The sequence below is a fragment of the Chenopodium quinoa genome, unplaced genomic scaffold (genome assembly GCF_001683475.1).
Source record: "Chenopodium quinoa cultivar QQ74 unplaced genomic scaffold, ASM168347v1, whole genome shotgun sequence".
In the NCBI taxonomy this organism is placed as follows: Eukaryota; Viridiplantae; Streptophyta; class Magnoliopsida; order Caryophyllales; family Amaranthaceae; genus Chenopodium; species Chenopodium quinoa.
The window spans coordinates 21,304-42,366 of NW_018743074.1; the positions used below are offsets into that span (position 1 = coordinate 21,304).

The 21,063-nt window shown below is 34.3% G+C and overlaps 1 protein-coding gene, 1 long non-coding RNA gene and 1 pseudogene across 2 annotated transcripts; all 3 read right to left on the minus strand.

Annotated features, from left to right (window-relative positions):
• Window positions 1-435: 435 nt before the first annotated feature.
• Window positions 436-3,826, minus strand: LOC110731510 (annotated as a pseudogene).
• Window positions 3,827-11,138: 7,312 nt separating this feature from the next.
• On the minus strand, window positions 11,139-13,040 carry LOC110731511. Its single transcript, XR_002513313.1, has 2 exons — window positions 12,350-13,040; window positions 11,139-12,015 (listed from the first exon to the last, which is right to left on the minus strand). It is a non-coding gene; the product is annotated as an uncharacterized LOC110731511 (long non-coding RNA).
• Window positions 13,041-17,125: 4,085 nt separating this feature from the next.
• Window positions 17,126-20,026, minus strand: LOC110731466. Its single transcript, XM_021911319.1, has 3 exons — window positions 19,736-20,026; window positions 17,791-17,845; window positions 17,126-17,295 (listed from the first exon to the last, which is right to left on the minus strand). The coding sequence occupies exons 1-3, from the start codon at window positions 19,985-19,987 to the stop codon at window positions 17,126-17,128; spliced, it is 477 nt and encodes a 158-aa protein (XP_021767011.1). The 5' UTR covers window positions 19,988-20,026.
• Between the last annotated feature and the right edge of the window lie 1,037 nt (window positions 20,027-21,063).

Consider the following 21,063-nt stretch of genomic DNA (forward strand, 5'->3'; position numbering starts at 1 on the left):
AAGTAAACTTGAAATTGATGTGGGATTGCCACCTTACCCTTGTTCGACTCACGTTAGATGCCTTCAATTGGCCTTCAATTGTAGTTTCTGGGTTAAGAATTGAAGTTTTCTTCTCAAATTAGGGTTAATAAGGGAGGGAAATTGTAGGGGAAAGGGGAAATCGAGGAAGAAGAGGGAAAGGGAAAAAAAGAAAAAACAAAAATTCATTTAAGAGGTCACGTGACCGGCATGTGACATTTTATGGCCGGAATATAAGGTCAACGCCGGAGTTTGATTAAAGGACCCTCCTCACAACCAAAACACCATAAAAGGACCTTCTGTGCCACTTTTTTTTTTAAAGGACCTTCCTTACAATTTTTCCTAATAATAATAATAATAATAAAAAGAACAATAATAATATAATAATATAAAAAACATAAATATAAATTAATAAAATTATTTAAATAGTATATCCATTTTAAAAGTTGTTCAAAAAAAATTACAAGCGGCCCGGTGCCCGGCACGACATGCCAGGCATGTTGGTCGTGCTATGGGCTGGGGTGTGCTAAATGGTGGCCCGGCATGGCACGACACGCCATGATGCAGGCACGGCACGTTGCCCACCTCTACTATCAGTCATGTCTTTATAACTTAGTACAGAACACACGGAGAAACGTACGAGGCACTGCCAAATTGGTTATTCAACCTACTACAGAGTGCCCATACAATCAGTCCCCTCTACGGACTTTTATTGAACAAGTCTTTGAGGCTCTTGGTAGCTTCTGTAATGTCTGACTTTTATTGAACAAGTCTTTGAGGCTCTTGGTAGCTTCTGTAATGTCTCGTTGAGCGATGTCCTTTCAGTCTCTGACTTTGAACAATCCAAAGCTACATCCAATTCCTCCAAAACTAATGAGCTTCTCAGAAAATATTTAACCACTTCCAGTTCCCATTCTGTCAGCTTGTAATCGTGTACTGAGATTCTTTTGAGATTACTCGCCAGACAAGATGGGATTATGGGAGTACAACTCCAAGACTTACACTCTTGCCCAGACATCTCCATATAATGTTCATCCTCCTCATCATCATCAAATACGATTCCCTGAAAATATAAGAGAATAAAGTCGTATATCAACAACATTCACAGGAATAGTTAAAAAGTCACTTTAAATTATCTGGAATAGAAGACATCACACTAACCTTCGGTAAACTAAGTGTTTCTAGAAAAGGCGCACAATTAAGCAGCTCCATCAACAATGTATACCAACTAATAAAGGCAGAACAACCAAGCTTCAAATGATTCAGATTACGAAAGACAGGCAGCTTAAGCTGCTCTGATTCACAAAGATGCAGAGCCTAGATCAAAAAAGAGCAAATCAGTCAACTCTATTGATAAAGTACAGTAGTATTTCTGAAGCACAAACAAAAGGTTGAAGGTGATCAAAGGACAAACCACTACACATGATTCCATCAGAAACAAACGACGAACATTAGACAGCCGCCAAAGAAGGTTAAGCGTATCCTCAGGAACAGTTTGGTTGATTTCAGCTTCAACAAGAGCATTCAGATCTCCAATGCAGTAGTGAGATGCAGAAACGTCGTCATACATTAGATACTCCACATTAGTAACATCAAGTACAACCTCGGTCCTTAGGTAACTACTCCCAAAAGTACGAGTAATTACAGATAATCTACGAAGTGATGGTGAAGATATCATAATGGGATTCAAAGGATTCCAGTAACCATTCAGAGTAAAGTGTTCAAGGGATGGACAGCTTGAAACTAGCCTAGTCGCGAAGTCACCATCAGGAATGACGGGTAAAGTGAGATTGAACTCTTTCAAGTTTGGCAAACAGAAAGACAGAGGAACTTCAAGATGAAGATTCACATTGATCTTTAACACCTCGAGTGTCGGACAACCAAAGAGGGCCGAAGGCAGCTTACCGGGTTCCCTAACGCAAGCACGAATGTCAAGTTCTTTAACCCCACGGGTTAATGGAAAACACATCCAAGTATTAAGATGCATAGGGTTTAACTGAGGTAAACAACCTTGTTTACACCTTCCAAATTTGTAAGGGCTTAGATCATCCCTGCCAAAGTGAAGTCTAAAAGTGGTAATGTTGTGAGAGTGACACAGTTGCAATAAGTTATCAACAAATCTCTTGAAATTGGGGAAAGAATCAGGCATACAAGGACGGTCCACACAAAGAGATGTAGGTGAGTCGTGTTACCCAGGTGAAAACACGCCTCCATCGCCTAGACAATACACTGGTAACAACAGCATCCTTAGTAGGAAGGAATGAGAGTATGTCTCCTAGTAGAGCATCAGGTAAACTGCTGATTCTGTCTTCTAACAGTATACCATTACCATGAGCAGAATCCCCTTTTTTAAGTCGTTTAATGGGCCGACGCTCCTCCAAGTCTAATAACTTACACCTGAAGGAGGAAAAATATATCAGAAATAATCAATATTGTTTTTTTGGGTAAATAGGGGAATTTTATATTACGGATTACCAAAACAATGAAAAACAAATTGCAAACAAAGTAGAAACAAAATAACAATCGCAATTGGAACAGTTTGAATTATTTCATAAAATCCAAACTTTAGCAATAAAAAACAAGTCTTTAGAATCAGATGATCAAGTTTTCGCCTTTACTTCCAAAAACCAACCATTAAATTTTTATTCAAGAGAATTCAATCAAGGCAAACCCTATGTTGGAACAACAAGTGTGTAGTGTGTGAATTTTGTGAAAAAACTCAAAGTCCCACATTGGTGGGAAATGAGAGTTTTACTCTCTTTATAATATAGAGAGTGGGCTAAAGGGGTGTGGCCCTTGGGCTACCCACATTTTGTGGAGAGGGAGGACCTATATGGTAAACCATCTATCACACACGCGCGCCGAACCGAGCCGGGCTGGGTTTATTAAATAAACTTATTTTTTGGACAAGGCTAATTGCGTGATTAGTTCCTTGATTACATTTGACCGTTTTTCAAAACTGATTAATGGAGCGTTAATCATGCAAACGTTTTCACTGATTTTTTGCTAAACGTTTTGCCACGCATTAATCTTCTGTAACCGTTTTGAACGTTCAACTTATGACCGTTTTAATTGCGTGATTAGTGCCTAATTAAACAGCAGCAGTTACGTTGCAATTTTTCCTATAAAAGGCGTGTTGATTTCCTGTTTTTTATACACAACAAATACAGAAAGCAATCTTCTTCTCCTCTCTATTTTTCCTCACAAAAACAAAACCCTCGAGCAGTTTCATTTCTTTTTTGGTGTTTCGTTGCCCGGTGGTTTTGTGCAGTTCCACCGGTATAATTACAATAGAGGAAGGCTGTTTTATCCTGGGGAACATCCGGTTGTTGTACGAACTGCTTGCACAAATTAAAGGGCAGTACCGTGAATGTTCTAAAGAGAGCGACATAGTCCGCGACTCAGTCTATTTCCCGGTAACTTTGTTCTGTTTTTATTGTTTACAGCAGTTCGGTTACTAACACCCTAAATTAACAATAAACCAAACACAGAAGAAAAAGTAAACCCAGATTTAAAATTCGATCAAAATTAAAACCATAACATGATCTCTTTGATACATAGATCATAACTAATAAATAAATAGAATTAAATTAGAAATATAGAACAAACCTACGGACTGGATTGGAGGAGGCAGCACCGATTGGCAATTCTGGAATTTGAAATACGGTTTTTTTGGAGGGAATAAATAAGGAGGGAGAGACTAAGAGAGGGACCATGTTTGCATCAGGATCGAAATTATAGTCGCAGTCCTTGCCTATCAATTTCTTCTTTTTTTTTTTTTTTTTTTTTTTTCTTTTTCTTTTTTTGAAAGAATTTTTTTTTTCTTTTCTTTTTTCTGGATCTATGTATTTGTTTGGTTTTTTTTTTGCTTTTCTTTTTTCTTAATCCGTGTATTTTTTTTTTCCTTACTTAGTGCTTTGTTTTCCAATAAAATCATGCTTGAGTTTTTATTTTTAAAAATATTAAAGTGTGTGCCCGTGCTAAATTGTTAATAATGTGATTTATATTAGTTACAACGTTTCTCAATGGGTAGTTTCAATCAATTATATCACTTATGCCTAATATAAATAGTTAAAATGGACAGAACATATTGTAAACACAAATTTTAAATCTGCAAATTATATCAATATAAATGAAACAATATGTTAATTTTTTTTATTATTGCGGATTTAGTTAGCGTTAAGGTTTTTGATGATAATGATTATCAATTGCGCTTTTTTGATAATTTGTTTTTGTTGTTCATGAAAATATTGGTTTTGTATGTATGGTGTTATTCGAATTGTTTTTTGTATGAATTGGAAGGGAATGACGAACACAGACCCTAGGTTTTATTGGTTAGTGTTAATTTTGGTGTGAAATAGGGGTATTGTGTTGGGTGTTTGAAATTGGTTTGTTGCCTGATTGTAGATATTTATTTGAAGGGAAAATATGGCTGATCTTGAAGACTTGAATCATGTCCTTGAAGACTGACAATTTATTTTTATTTTTTTTTAATGTTCCAGAACACTACAAGAATGATGGAAGATCATTCCTTTTGTAATGCAAAAATGATGAATCTTTTCGTTACAAAAGGAATGATCTTCCATCATTCTTGTAGTGTCCTGGAAAAAAAAATCAGAATGATGGAAGACCAAATATAGGGCTAGTTTTTTGAATTGTAGCAAATCGTATTTATTTTGACAGATTATTTTCGTAGCAAGTTTTTGATGTATTAAATGCTCCAAGGACTTAACACTGTAATTGAAGGACTTAAGTTTTCAAATTGAAGGACATCACTTTTTGGCCGGAGCTTAGGTGGGTTAACTTGCCGGAAAACTAACCACGGGTCCTTAAAGGTGAAAAAAAAAGTGGGAGGTCCTTAAAGATGAAAAATGTTAAAAGTGAGGTCCTTGCTTTATGCTTAACTCTAATTTTAATTAATATGAGAAATTCATCCAAAACCCAGATTTAAAATTCAACCAAAACCAAACAAACCCATAACATAGAATCCAAACTTTAATTATTCAAGGCAAGCCTTAAATTAAATGCTAGACTTTTGAATGGCTACAACAAAATAGTAGCCACTACAATTGATGAAATCTCAGCCGTTCATTTGTATCTGATTAATTATGGCCCTTCAATGAGATGACTTTGTAATTTTACAAAAAAAAAAAAAATTAACCAAGAAAAATTAAGAAATCCCCCCACGTTTGTTTCAGTTTCCTTCTCCTTTAATATTTTTTTGGGAAAAAAGATAACCCTAAATTCACCCTAAGGAAGAGAAGAAGGGATCTAAACTCGATTTCATATAATTAGATAAACATAACAATCAATTGAAGAAGGATTTGCAAAGAAGAAGGGGTGAAAGAGAGAGAGAAAAGAATAGCAGACTACGAAGTACAGTACATCAGAAGAGAAGGAAATTGAAAAAAAAAATTGGGGGGAATTTTTTTTTTTTTTGTCAAAGTTGTTTTTTTTTATAAAACTACCAAGTCATCTCAATGAACGGCCTGATTAGCCAAATACAAATTAACGGCTGTGATTTTACTTAGTATAATGGCTACCATTTTACTGTAGCCGTTGTAAAGCTGTCCTAAATTAACAATAAACCAAACATAATAGAGTACATGAATTCAAAAAATAACCTGAAAATTCTTGGAAAACCCAGATTTAAAAGTCAATCAAAATTAAACAAACCCATAACATAATCTCTTTGATATACAAATTACTACATACGCAGATCATAACTAATAAATAAATTTAAATTAGAAAATAGTAAGTAAAGTTGTCACACCTAAGGACTGGATTGGAGGATGCACCACCCATGCTATGTTCATGGATTGTCCATCTTGGTTGCCTACAATAAGTTTACAAATCTTCCTAATATATTTGAAGTAGAATTCATTCAGTAGTGCTGATTTGATGACAATTCCCCCATATAATACAATCTAACGATTTGATGCATCAATGGAGCCAAAAAAAAAAAAAAAAAAAAAAAGAAGATGAAAAATAAGCAAAAATATATCGTGTATTTTGTCAATGTTAACCTTGTATCTCTCTAATTCTCTCCATCGTATTACTCAAATGTCGGGTAAGCATACCCCATAATATCATATTGCATTCACCAAAATACCAAACTCAATTTTTTATGAGAAGATAATAACCAAGGTTCAATTAAATTAATACTCCCCCGTCCCATAATATTTTTCTTATTTTTCATTTCAAATGTGTTAAAATGATTTCTCATTTTCTTTTATGGTGTTCCAAAATAATTTTTTTATCCTCATTTTTTCTAGAATTTTGTGTCCACATTAAATAATTAATGCATGGAAAAATATATTTTTTGTTTTTAATGCATTGATTGTGTACTTTGAAATAAAAAAAATATCTTTCCAACATTAATTGTGTACTTTCCAAAAAATTCAATTACAAATGTAAAATAATAATTGCAAATCATACAATTTTCAAATTCTTTAATTCTTGTGAAAATTTCACAATGAAAAATACATTATGGAACGGAATGAATAGTTGATAATTCGAATATCAAATAAAGATGATAAGTCGAGTATACACGACAAAGCGGTGGCAAGATGTTTGCTATATAGTTAATGGCAATTGAGTTTTATAGGCCCTACCTACCAATTCTTCCAAACTAAACTTCGACGACTCGTTTCAACACAATTTAGCAGCAGCGGGTATCATCATTCGAGACAGCATCGGCAACATTCAACGGGCATGCACGTTCAACCTCGGCAACACTAAAGCTTTCATAACTGAAGCATTTGCACTCCACAAGGGCATCCTGCTTGCGATTGAACAAGGCATCAAAAACATCCATATATTGAAGGCGACAATGTCATGGTTATTAACTCAGTTAAAGGTTTATAGGCGACCCCGTGGCAGATTGATCATATCATTGCAGACATGCGTCTTCTTCTCAACAAATTCGATAGTTGGAGCATTTGACACGTATATCGTGAAGCAAATCGAGCAACTGACTGGGTAGTTTATGTCGGTCATTTAGTTAGTGATACTATGGACATTATACCTTGCAATAACTCTAGTTTATTTCCTATTCTTGTATTCGACGCATTAGGAGTTCCCCTCGTGAGAAGGATCTCCCAATGTTCTTTCTTTTTCTTACCTTTTCCCTAAAAAAAAAAAAAAAAAAAAAAAAAAAGAGTTTTGTAGGACATGTAAGAGTAGTCAAGATTTAAGAGGGCGTGGGGTTGGTTCATAGATCGAGGGGAAAGAGAATTGAAGAGGGTAAAGTAGTATTGAGAATTAAAGATGAAAAAAGAGGAAAGTGATTTAGACTCCGTTTGTTAGAAAACGATTTTCCTTCATTTTTCCTTTTCCTTTGTTTGTTTTGTTAAAGGGTGGAAAACAATTTCTTCATAGGTGGAAAGTTACTTTTTAAAGAAGGAAAACCATTTTCCTTTTGTAAAGAAAGTATGCCACATTTTCCTCTTTATTCATCACTTCTCTATTTTCTCTCCTCTATCTTTCCCCTCCCTTCTAATCCCCTAAATTAGTAACCTATCCCCAAATAAATTACTAAAGGTTTGTTCTCTTCCGCTTAATTTCAGTTCAGTTCAGTTCAACTCCAATTAGTTCAGTTCAGTTCAGTTCCTAATTTCCTTCTCTCATAAAATATTCATTTCAGCTCTATTCAGTTCAGTTCAATTCAGTTTAGTTCAGCTCCAATCAGTTTAGTTTAATTCAAGTTCAATTCAGTTCAGCTCAGTTCAGTAAATCAGAGCAGGCCCTAACTCACACCTAAAAGCAGTCCCGGCCCTTCCCCTCCATTATTCCCGAGCAGCCCCTCCCCTTCCCCGTTAACCCGCCCACTTCCCTCGAACCTCATCAAAATTAGTGGAAAAATGGGGTTGAGAAGGTGGTATTTATGGTGGTGTTGGGTGGCCGGGACAGCAGCAGGAGGTGGTTGATTTTGTTTGAAAATGGATTTGTGTGGTGGTTTTATGATGGGTTTGTGTGGTGGTTGATTTGGCTTTAGGATTGGTTGGTTTGGCTTTGGTAGGGGTCGGTGTGGTGGATTTAGGGTGGGTTTGTGTGGCTGGAGACCTTTATGGTTGGGTAGCTTAAGAGGTGGGTGTAGGGTGGTTTTCGTGAGTTGGAGTGGGTGGGGTGGTGTTAGGGCAAAAAGGGGTGGTTTAAGGTGTGTAGAGGGTGGTTACGGGTAGGCGGTGGTGATGGTGGTTGGATGGTGGTGGGGTCAACGATGAGATGGTTCTGGTGGCTTAGGTGGTGGGCAACTAGGGTAGGTTAGTCATTTACTTATTTAAGGTTAGTAACTTAGCCATCCTAGCATGGGTTAGCCGATTTAATGAAAAATAGCACACGTTATGTACATATTCAAAATTAGGGGTCACATGGCCAAAAAAGAGTTGGAATTTGTAAAAATACAGGGGAAAAAAAGAGTTTCCACCCAGTGGAATTTATTACTTAAGTAATTAGTATGCAGGTTTGAGTTCCTCCAAAAAAAAAAAAAAAAAAAGAAGTATGCAGGTTTGACTTTTTGAGTAAAGAGAGAATATGTGGGGCAGTTAAATTTAATGAAATAGTTATTTTGATAAGTTAGTTTTATGAGGGATATAAAAAAAATAGATTTATAAGGACATAAAAATTAGTTATTTATATCCAAATGAAGTGGAGGCTCGTTGAGAAATTCTCCTTCAATGGATCTTGGTACAATATTAGATGATCCAGCTTGATTATTGAGTGGTGCATTGACCAGAGACTCGCTATAAAATTCTTCTTCAAAGGATCCTGGTACATTTATGTCGTCTTGAATCACAACAGGTGAAGGCTCGCTGAAAAATACTCCTTCAAAGGATTCCAGATTTTCCCATTCAATAAAATCTGACAAATTGTTGAAAAAACCAGTCGAATCCATTTCTACATTTGGGTTTGTAATCATTTCTTCATTTGGGTTAGGACCAATTTCTTCATTTGGGTTCGGACCCATTACTTCATTTGGGTTTGCTTAAAAAAGTCTCTCGAGATCTTGTAGGGCAAAATCTTCTTCACCACTTTTAGAATTTATCCTAGATAAGCATGGAACAAAGACAGTCCTGAATTGTAGCTTGCTGAGAAAAAAAAAAAATTCTTTATTCATAATGTATAATAACAAATTATATAATTATTTATATATTAACAAATTACGTGAAACTATAATATATTAACAAATTACGTGAAACTATAATATAATGTACTACCTCCGTAAACGGTTATGTGCAAGTGTGCAACAAACGTACCGTTCACGGAGGCCTAGGCAAAACTTTTAAGACATGATTATTAAAAACTAAGGGCACTTTGTTAAGTATTAATCCTACTTTTTTCTTAAAAAAAAAAAAAAAAAAAACAATTAACAATTAACAAAATCATATCACCACCGAAACCCAAAACCAGAAACACCACCAAAACCACCGACAACCACCATAACCACCAAACCCATCAACACCCAGAACCCAAAACACCACCAAAATCACCGAAACCCAACCACTCTTCACCACCGAAACCCAACAAACCACCCACAAACCAAACAAACCACCCACAAACCCAGCAAACCCAAAACCCAGAATCAACAAAACCACCGACACCCACAACTAACCACCACCAAAAGCAGGGGCGGAGCCATGTAGGAACAAGGGGGGACGGTTGTCCCCCCATTTTTCCAAAAAAAAATTTAATTTATGTTAGCTTAAATAAATGCTGTAAATAAGAATAAATACCTTACATGTATACCTTACATAACAAAGACAACATTTGGTCTGGTGGTTGATGGGCTTGAGTAAAGCTTGTATTTCTCTTTGATCCTAGGTTCGATTCTTTACCCGATCATTTTTTTTGTTTCTTTTTGCTATTTTTGGACTTTATTTTTATTTCATTTTATAGTTTATACAAAGTGCTCCTATTTAACTTCTTTTTCTTGTTTTTGGATTTTGCCATTTTTTTTTTACTGGTTTTTAAATTTCATTATATAGTATGTAATTTATATATACAAAGTATTATAAGTCTTCAAACCTCTAATTACTCTCATTTAACTGTTTAATCAAGTATCGCCTTGTTGATAGTGATTACTAATGTGTTATTAAACTATTTGTAATGAACACATGTCTCCGTATTTTTTTATCTCTCTAATTATGTGTGCCTAAATTCTATTTTTTTATAGCTTGTTTGGAACTAAGTTTCCAATTTTATTTTTAGTCAAAGAAAGTTTATTTATTTATTATTATTTTTTTTTTTAAAATGTAACCCAAATCCCTTTACATCTACTATCAATTTGTGTAAATGCTTATCATTTGATAAATCATATTTATCGATTATTAAGGATTACATACCTTAAAATTGGGGTTTACCAGCATAAAAAAAAAAAAATTTGGTTAATAAATTTCTTAATATGCAATTAATTTTTTAACAACTCCTCTTTCACCATATAAGAATAATTGTCATATCTCATAAGCGATTTCAAATATATATTAAACAATTTATGTGATCAATTTCTTTTTTCTTATAATTATTGTCGATTATTAAACATCTAAAAATTGTCCCCCCAGATTACAAATCCTGGCTCCGCCACTGACCAAAAGCCACGAACCCACAACCACCACCACCCCCAAAACCACTAAAACGCACAACCACCAAAAACAGAACCCACTAACTACCACCAAAACCCACGAATTTAAATAATCCCAACCACCAACACAGCAGACCACCCATGAAACCTTGAAAAAAACCACCAACACCGAAAACAACCACCACTCCCACGAATTGAATTAATCCCAACCACCAACACCACGAATTGAAATAATCCCAATTAAGCCACTACCACGAAACCCACAAAACCTAGACCCCGACACCCACGAAACCCACAAAACCTAGACCACCATCCACGAAACTTGTGTCGCCAAGAACCACCACACCTGTGAAACCCACGGGTGACCACCTCCAAATCTGGACAGAAGATGAAGGAGGAGTGAGATTTTGATGCTTAAGGAGGAGAGAGAAATTTTGATGATGAACCACCAGGAGGAGAGTAAGACTTTGATGATGAAGGAGGAGTGAGAAATTTGATGAACAACATGAATGGAGATTTGGTTTTGTTTTTACAGATTTGGTTTTTTTTTTTTTTTTTTTTTTTTTTTGAAGATTAGATGAGTTAAGTTAGGTTTATAATAGAGTATGGTTAGTGAAATGATTAAGGGAGTAAGTTGTTTAAGTAAGGGCAGTTTGGTAATTTTTTATAGAAAAACTTACTAAAAGAGGAAAAAAAAAACATTTGTTACACATAATAGAAAGCGCCTACTTTTGGTAAATGTTGCAGATAATCGTTTACGGAGGTAGTATATAAATAATTATATAATTATTTTATGTTGGTTCCCACTAATAAAAAAATGTAAGCTTAGATTCGCCATTGGAACAAGCATCCATTAAGACATGTACCCGATTTCTCTTTAAAATTATAATTATGATGATCACCGTCATCAAAAATCCTTCACTTGGCGTGAAATTGAGCACTGATCCTTAACATATGTTATGGACCAGCTTTTGGGCTCTGTACGTAAGTATTACTTCATTCGGGTTCAGACCCATTACTTTATTTGGATTCGGGTTGAGATCCATTTCAAATCCTCCGTATACAATTCGCAGTTGATAGGTAATCTTAGCCCTATTAAATGCTGTCTCCCACTCAAATCTAAAGAGGGTACTCTTAATGATATTGTTAGCTTCAACGAATTTGGACCATTGTCCTAATATTTTACCAATACCTCTTTTACTCTTCTTGCAAGAAAAGCGCCAAATTTTACCGGTTTCATCTTCGGCCAAGAAATCAATTTTCTTACCACCCAATATTTTTTGTCGATAATTCGGAAGCAAAATAGTTTTAAATTTATCAAAATCTTCTTGAAGGATGATGAACCGTCTTGATTTTTTACTGACATCAGACGCAAGAAGAAGTTTCTCAAAAATAAATTGAAATTGCGAAATCGCCATCTGCCGATCAGAAAAGGAAAAAAAAAAAATCAATGGGAAGGAAAACAAAATTTATGACTTAGAATTTAGAATGAAATAATAAAAAATATTATAAAACCCTAATAATCGATATTAAGATAAGATTACTAAACCCTAAATAAGATATTCAAACAATAATGATATTTAAAATTCAAAAAACCATTCAACTAAGTAAATAGAAACCATTCAACTAAGTATATCAAAAATCCAATTTTACTGATTTTGATTATAAAAAATAACAAAGATGAGAATCAAAATTTTAACATAGTACTAAAACCTTTTTAAATTTAAACATAAATAAATATTAAAGATTTACCTGAAAGTGCAGTAATTGTTGATAGGAAAAGTTTCAGATCAAAGTTTGAAACTAGCGAGAGCGAAGAGTTTTCTGAGGAGGAGCACTAAAGTTGTTGATTGGGAAATATTTAAAGTTGATTTAGTAGATAAGAATTACCAGGAATAGCAAGTGGTTAGCTAAGAAAGAAACAAGTTACAAACTTGTTAATTCGGAAAATAAAAATCTCGCACTCAATATTCAAAAGCAAGGCAAAGGTGTGAATCTACAAAACTTATTGTCTAGAACACTCATCATCCAGAAGCAAGGCAAAGATTGTATTCAAGGTCTAACGAGGTTTAAGCTACCAATATAGAATATAAAGCTGCATAGAGGAAGCAGCTTCAAGTGCTATCTTTAGGATCCTCTCCAAACTTCTTCACCACCAAAACCGCCTCAAGAAAGGGGGAGGGGGAGAAAAAGCCAGTTTGCAGTAGCGTTCGATAGAACAAAGCAAAAGACACAAAAGGAAAACAACATTAAATGTTTTGCACACAGCACATAAATGGTTACTTCAGTTAGGCTACATTTTTTACATCTGAGCTAAAGATGAAGAGAAATTATCATACTTTCTTGGATCTTGCGGGCAGCTTCACAATTTTGAAATTCGCAAGAAAAGGCATCAATGTCTTGTTATGACCATACAGAGTACTGATCAGCACACTAAAAAAAGGATCTAACTACCTAAATAGGAAAAAAAAATGGAAAGTTGCATCTAATGTGTAGCACCCCGTTTTGGCAAAAGTTAGTGTTAAATTTGCCAAAAAAGGAAACAGGTCAGGTAAAAAGAAACTTTCCAAAAAGAAATACAGGTCAAGTAATAAAGAACAGAGGAAGTATTTATCTATATATGCATATTTTTAAACGCCTATTGACATTGGTTGTTGATCATCTCAAATCTATTCATGGACCGTCTTAACACTAAGTCTCTAACTTCTATGTAATATTTTCTCTGTTTCCTTAAAATCTAATAAATCACTGCTCATACCAATAAGTCCCTAGTAGTCCAGGAAAAATGCTCTAACAATAGCCTTCCTCCATGAGACTTTGACGGGTGCTTCATTAGCCTGCTCTTTCCTTTGATTCAGCTCCATTTCCCTTTGGATCTTCGCCTCGATTTCTTTTGTCATATCACTTCTGAGTTTTTGGACCTCTGCTTCAACTTCCCTAACACAAAATAATGAGTTTTAATCAGACATTATTGAAAGACTGTAAAGTAATCGTCGAGGTTATTGATAAAAAAATGTATCCTGAGTCCTGACCTCCGTATTTGTGCATTCATCTCCTCCCTGTATAAACATAATTATTACTAGTATCAATCAGTATTGCCACAAAAAATTCATAATTAATTCTTAACTTATTTCAATTGCAAGGCCGCTTTATGTTAGCTTATCAACTCTTATACGAACTTGTGCCTCGTGATTAAATAAAATTAAAAATTTACGCGAAAAGAATGCAGTCCTAAAAGAAGCTAAGCAATAACTATTTGCCCCATTTAGGACTTCAAATTCAGGAGGTAAAACGATTGTTTAAACCTTTTTGAGTTTCTTCTTGCTGCTATTTCGTTGTTCACCCTGTGTAATTGCATACAAAATTCTAATCAGTAATTAAAAGCTCATCATTCATGTAATACTGTCAATTTTTCGTAAATAATAGTCACGTGTACTAGATACGAAGTATGAGAAACCTTTAATAACTAAGCAAATCGTGTGGTCTACAATCTACTTAGTTATAAAGGGTCGGGTAACAGTGTAACATGACTATTATTTTCGAATAGAGGAAGTATAAACGAGAAAAAAAATAAGGTGTATTACATACCCCTCAAAAGGGTCATAGACTGCAACGCTAGATAAACCAAGTATACTCAGAATGCAAACAACGAACCACACTAAATAAAGAGGAAATAAAACATGGAAAAATTATAAGGAAAAGAAAAAAAAAATTAAATTAAAGGAAAATAATGATTTGCGTACCTGATGATGTTTCATCACTTGTTGACCTGAAAGCCATTAGAAATTCTACTTATGATCAAACAGAAAACTAGTAGTAGTACTCTGTAGTAGCAAATACAGATAATTAAGTGGATAATTTTATGTTAAAGAGGTACGTACGTTTGATTCAATGTGGCGCGATTCTGAGCAGAAATATTGCATAGATTTGATACAGCACGACTTTGAGCGGGTGCACTAGAGACATTGTAGGGAATATGTACATTCTTACCCCTCCCACTCCAAAATTTCGTGCTGAATTAAAATTACACATGTACATAAATATTATTTATCAACATTGTGTTGTTTGTAACGTAATTTAAGTTCATCATTACTTTTGTGCGTTCGTTTGTATGTACAATTGTATTCAGAAAATCATCAACTAGAATAATTCCAAGTTTCCAACCTATACTCGTGTTGCATACTCGGAATAATCCTAAGTGAGAGTTGATTTCTCATTATTTTTATGTTTTATTTTTAGGGTACACAGGGAGCCCCTCCTATCACAGGTGGGGAGGATGAGTATACAAAAAGTCTATATGAATATACAAACCACAAAAAGTCTATATGAGTATACAAAAAGTCTATATGAGTATACAAACCACAAAAAGTCTATATACAAACCACCTAAGGTAAGATTATACCCATCTCCTAGATCCCCTAGAGTTGATTTCTCATAGTTATACCCACAAAAGTTCTATATGAATATACAAACCACTTAAGATAAGATTATTCTAAGATAATCGAGATGACAAAACAAGGAAACCTCGAAATTATTGTTGTTAATATTAAAACAAGAGCAAATTAAGCCATTAATAACTAAATTATGTTTCATCATCAAATAATATGTAGTACACAAAAGAAGTTAAAACCCTAACATAATGAATTAATTTTTTTGGGAGGCCCTAACAACATAGAAATCCCTAATATTATAATAATAATATGATCAAAGAAAATAATAATAATAATAACAACCAAAAAAAAAACATACCTAGCATGCTTCGTGAGAGAAATAGTGGTACGGATTACCATTATGTTGTGTGTTAGTTGTTCCAAGAGAAAATTATTTGTAAACTATACTATCAACAAAATTACCTTGGAGAAAAGGATAACATGGAGGCCAAAATTTTTGGAAAAATTAGCTTATTCTAAAAAACGTAACAACAATTAATCTTTAACCCTAAAAATGCTTATATACATGAAACTATACGATAATGGTCTGGACTTTCAGCTATATATGGGCCTAATTTAAAGGATTGGAATTGAACTCAACATACTTCGTAGTAGTTCAATAATTACTTATATATTTTTGACGATAATTACTCATATTAAATCACTGAAGAAATATTAAAAGTCAAAATTTGAACTATATTTTTTAAAAATTAAATCAATGCTTCAAAGTTATTTTAACAATTCTATTATTATATCATTTATTTATGTGACGTATTAAGCAGAAAGTTAAACATTATTTGGACTATTTCAAAAAAAAAAAAAAAAAGTTGGGACTAAATTCAAAAGATATAGCATCTTGGCCTATATGTAAAGCCCAATCATGATATCTGTTTCAATGTAGATGTCAACTAGCTTAACAAGATCGAATTCTACATATGGTCATACTCGTAATCTTGTATACCATAAGATTGCACATACGATAGTGAATGGGTTGCGATATCAAGAAGATGGTAGTTTGGTGGACAGTAAAGACAAAGAAAAAAATGTAACACCTTGAGGAGAATGACCTTTTATAACATAACAAAGTCATACACTGTCTACTGAAAGCACTGCTAATAATCTGCTTGCTCAAACCACTACAGAGTGTCCACATATAAGGTCACTGTCTATATAACTTAGTACAGAACACAATGAAAAGAGCACTAACAAATACAATTTACATGGTACATGACACTGCACGTTAAGAGTATTAGCTTATTCATAGTGTTGGTCATGTCTTTATAAACTAGTACACAACACACAGAGAAACTTACGAGGCACTGTCGAACTGATTATTCAACTTACTACAGTGTTCGCAGTGCTCATATTATCAGTCCCCTCTACAGATTTTTATTGAAGTCTTGGAGGCTCTTGTTAGTTTCTGTAATGTCTCGTTGAGCGATATCCTTTCAGTCTCTGACTTCAAACGATTCAAAGTTATATCCAAAGTCTTAACATGCCATAATCGCTAATATTAGATACGAAGTATTTATTATATATGGAGATATCTAAGATTATTGTAATTCAGAAGGAGAAAGGAAATTAAAGATACAGGAAAATGTTTTGGCAGGACAAAAGGTTACAAATCATAAATTGCAATTAATCCATTTACCAAATTGATTAGGAAATTCAAAACCAGATCATTCTGAAACAAAGAAAGTCGCCAAATTCCTACAGCAACTAAATAGAAAGTCATACTCCACAAGTTGACAGCCTCATATACAAGAGATTAGCAATGGGAGCTAGTTTCTAGATCCAAAAAGAAGAAAAAAATAAAAGAAAAGAAAAGAGCAAGCCTTCAAAAATTCGCCCCACCAAAAAAAAGATGGAATAACTAGAGTACAGATGCTGGCTTGATCAATATTAGCTCTTGATAAGAGACCATAACCTTCCAACAGTTGAGAAAATAACTCATTTACCGGCCCGAAATGACTCCTTGGTTCTGCCATAATACTCAGGTTTAGTTCCATGGAATGTGATGAAATTCCAGCCAAATGCAGAACCACCAACAATGTAAGTTCCTGTGATCCGGGTACCGCCATGCATTGGCTTTTCAAGATTATTTCCTACTGGGAAGCGCTTTCTTGTGATGGCTGATCAGCAGGCTTCTGCCCAAGCCTCCCAGTTTCTCGTTAGTGAAATCTAAACTTCCTGCTCCGCTGTTGCACTTAGCTAGCGGTACCTTCTCCGCTGTCTGGTGTCTACATAACTCCACCATAAGCGTCATTTCTGCAAGTTAAAGAAAATTTAATAAGTACTTCATAAGATTTACCAAGGATAGCAAGTGATTAGCAAAGAAAGAAACGAGTTTAAAACTTGTTAACTCGGAAAATAAAAGTCTTGATCACTCATTAATCAAAAGCAAGGCAAAAGTGTGAGTCTACAAAATTTGTCTAGAACACTCATCACCCAAAACCAAGGCAAAGTGTGAACACTCATTTTATTTAAGGTGTAAAGTGTTAGAGACCAACATTATTGGTCTAACAAGGTTTAAGCTACCAAAATAGGACCTATCTTTAGGGTCCTCTCCAAACTTCTTCACCACCAAAGTCGCCTCAAGAAAGGGGGAGAGGAGAAAAGGCACTCTGCAGTAGCACTTGATAGAACAAAGCAAGTGATACAAAAGGCAAACAAGATTAAATACTTCGCACACAGCACATAAATGGTTACGCATAGGGTACACTTTTAACATCTGAGCTAAAGATGAAGAGAGATTATCAATACTTTCTTGGATCCTGCGGGCAGCTTCACAGTTTTGAAAGTCGGGGGCACGGAGAACCTTCAACATAGAAAAGAAAAGGCATCAATGTCTTATTATGATCATACAGAGTAGTTATCAGCACACTTAAAAAAAGGATCTATGATAAAAAAAAAAAAAATTGAGGCAAACTGGTATCCCAGTGGCCAGTACTAATTAAATATGAGGCAACTGGTATAATGGTAAGACACTAAGACCTCATCTCAAGGGCCTTATATATTATGTATTCTTTTTCAGAAGTCTAGTTCAAGTGTCAATGAGTTTAACTTAGAATATCATATTAAAACAAACTACAAATCAACTTGCAACCAGTTCAATAACTTTTTAGGGAGTACATTGAAGAACAAGGTTAGAGAGGTGCATTGCTCTCACCAAGGAATCACTGAGGATTAGGGTGCGATAAACCTAACAGAGTACAGCATATTCTACAGGACTGATGCTGATAAGCTACGAAACAGGAAGAAAAGCATGCTGTCAAGGCAGCCAGCACACATCCATAAAGAAAATCCATAGCATCCTCGAAAGAATTCAACAAAGAAAAAGAAGAGAGACTCTATCCGGAGTGGTTGATTCCAATATTGTTTTGACTAAACTAAGATCTGAAGCTAAGTTTTTCATGAAGTTGGGCGGAAATTTGTAAAACATGAAAAATTTTACAAGTTGTAGCTCATAACAGTTTTCGAATCAGAATGCAAAAACGAGCATGAGCTATAAAATTGACCAAAGATTAGTAATGGACATCAATGGAAAGGTTCAGTCACAAGTACACCCATGAAGCCACGACCGTTACATATCGAGTAATATTTACACATACATCATAGAATCTAGTTCTCTTTCCCATTCTGCTGCACCTTTCCTAGCTTTGGTAACTTCATGAGTCATGACCACTTATTCAATTAAACAGCTCAGGAAAGCAAATCATATAGAGGATATGCTTTGATTATTTCCTAAATATGCCTATTACATGAAAATTAATACTGTCATAGTGGAGATTAGTATTGGTTGACAGTAAAATATCTAATACTCGTGCAAACCAGAAGTACGGATTATCACTAAAAGGAAGGCTCGAATCAAGGGATAGCCGCAATCTTGTTATTCACGAATAGGCATCATAAATAATCCTCAGTGGCATATTATTTTCACCCACATCAAACCCTCAGAAAAACACCACTTCCTCAAGGATAGTGCATTATTGCATCTTTTACCTAGAGTGTCAATTCAGATTTCTGAATAAAAATGCAAGGTAAGTTACTCGGAGTCTCGAACCATTCAAATCATGACTTGTAAAAACTAAATAGACTTAGAATAATAAGCAAACACGAACATTTGATAATCACCTCTCAGCAGATACAAAGCATTAAATTAGCACATTGATTCCACATGAATTTATATGATCTAATTAAAACTCCAACAATCAATTACAATAATTAACATGACCCAAAATCAAATCAACTTAGAATTGCAAAATTATCCAATTCCACTCACATTATCAAGAACTACACTCTGCTCATGCACCATTACGCAATTAGGGAAGATAACAACTCTTTGACGCAATCAACATTTTTTTTTTTATTTTTTTTTTTTGCAAACTAAACCCATAAAAATCTCAAAAAAAAAAATCGCCCCACATAATTTTATTTGATTAAAAACAAATAAAACTTCAAATTTTGGCAGAAAACAGAAATCCAGGCAACACCCAATTGCAGAAACAGTTAGAACAAAAACCTAAAGATTCAAAACTTTACAGAAATCAACTAAAAAAAACAACCCACAAAAATTAACAATTGGAAAGTAAAAGTTAACAGAAAATCAAGCAACGTTATCCAAAATAATCAAATTTCCAGAAATCAAACAATACCCAGAAAAAAAAAAAGAAAAAAAAACAGATAAAAATAGAAGAGAAGAGTAAACCTGAAGAAAAAGGGGACGAAGGTCTCTGATAAAAGCACGCATCTTAAAGTAAGGAGAACTCTGAAGAAGATAAACATGGTCAAGAGGTCTCTTCTTCGGATTGAAATTATTTGAAAGAGGTGGTTGAGATTGTGGCGGGAGATTTGGAACTACTGGAATTTGATTTTGATTTTGATTTTGATTTGAAGTTGTTGTTAATGGAGTAGTAGTTGTTGAAGGGGTAACTATGGGTTGTACAGTTGAAGACGCCATTGAATTTTCTCTCTCCTCTTTTCTCTTCTCTTCTCTTTTCTCCTTTGAAATCGGTGAATTTTCTCTCTCTATTTCTTGAGTTTTCTTCAAAAAGAATTTTGAGTATTTTTGGGATTTTTTTTTTTTTTTGGTGGAGTTTTGTATTTAATTTGGTCTCTTTGAATTCTCAGTCCCACAACTCCTAGTCTCCTACTCTTCCAGATCTTTGAATTCCCTTCTTTTAGTTTCTGACCGGGATTTGAGTATTATCGTTGTAGTCGTAGTTGTAGTTGTCGTTGTCGTCGTCGAGGTTGTAAGATGACCAAATTTTAGGTCGGAGACTCTAATCTTATGATGGTTAATTGTTATTTGTCTGTTTTATTGAATTAAATTAAGATAAATATTGATTTTTAAGACTTGAGATTAGGATAAATTTTATCGGTATGAAATTGATTGTCTAGTCCATAATCAATTCTATTGAAATTTGAAAGCATTCTTTTGAATGAACACATGAAATAAATTAGCTATATGACTACAAATAGCATTGACTTGAGCTAGCTAAATCTAATGATCGGCAAAATCAATCACTTGTTCGTTCCTTAAGATAGTGATACTTCGCATAATTGAGTATTATGGTTTAGATGACAATTTGGTCCGAGGGAAGAAATTTTCTTAAAAAGTTCATATCAACATCCTAGAGAAAATGTATCAGTCTTATGAGGAGTTGAAAACGTTTATGTCACCTATTGTAGTTATCAGTTTTGATTCAGGCCTTTGAGTTTGGTCTTTAAAATTTTGTGAATTAAAAATCAAAATTTCATCTGAAAAAAGTGAAATAGTGGTATAGGCGTATAGTTGATCATTATAAAGCCTGATTCGATCAAGCTAAATTTTGGATAGAATTTTCAATATAACAAACAAGCTTGGTGTATCTGAGTTCATGCAAAACTTTAACATATGGTTTTGTTTCACGACCACTTTAGTTAAATAAAAATATCCTTTTAATTTGATAACATTGAGGGGTCGTTTGGTTGGGGGTATTCATCAAAGGGAATGGAAATCAATAGGAATCATTCCCTTTGTTGTTGTTTGTTAGG

Bases quoted from the DNA above. Each gene is read 5' to 3' on its own strand.
- LOC110731466 (XM_021911319.1), bottom strand. From the start codon at position 19,987: ATGGCGTCTTCAACTGTACAACCCATAGTTACCCCTTCAACAACTACT. The intron at 17,846-19,735 runs GTTTACTCTTCT...TCTATGTTGAAG, and splicing joins TTCGTCCCCTTTTTCTTCAG to GTTCTCCGTGCCCCCGACTT. The intron at 17,296-17,790 runs GTATTGATAATC...TTTAACTTGCAG, and splicing joins TGCCCGCAGGATCCAAGAAA to AAATGACGCTTATGGTGGAG.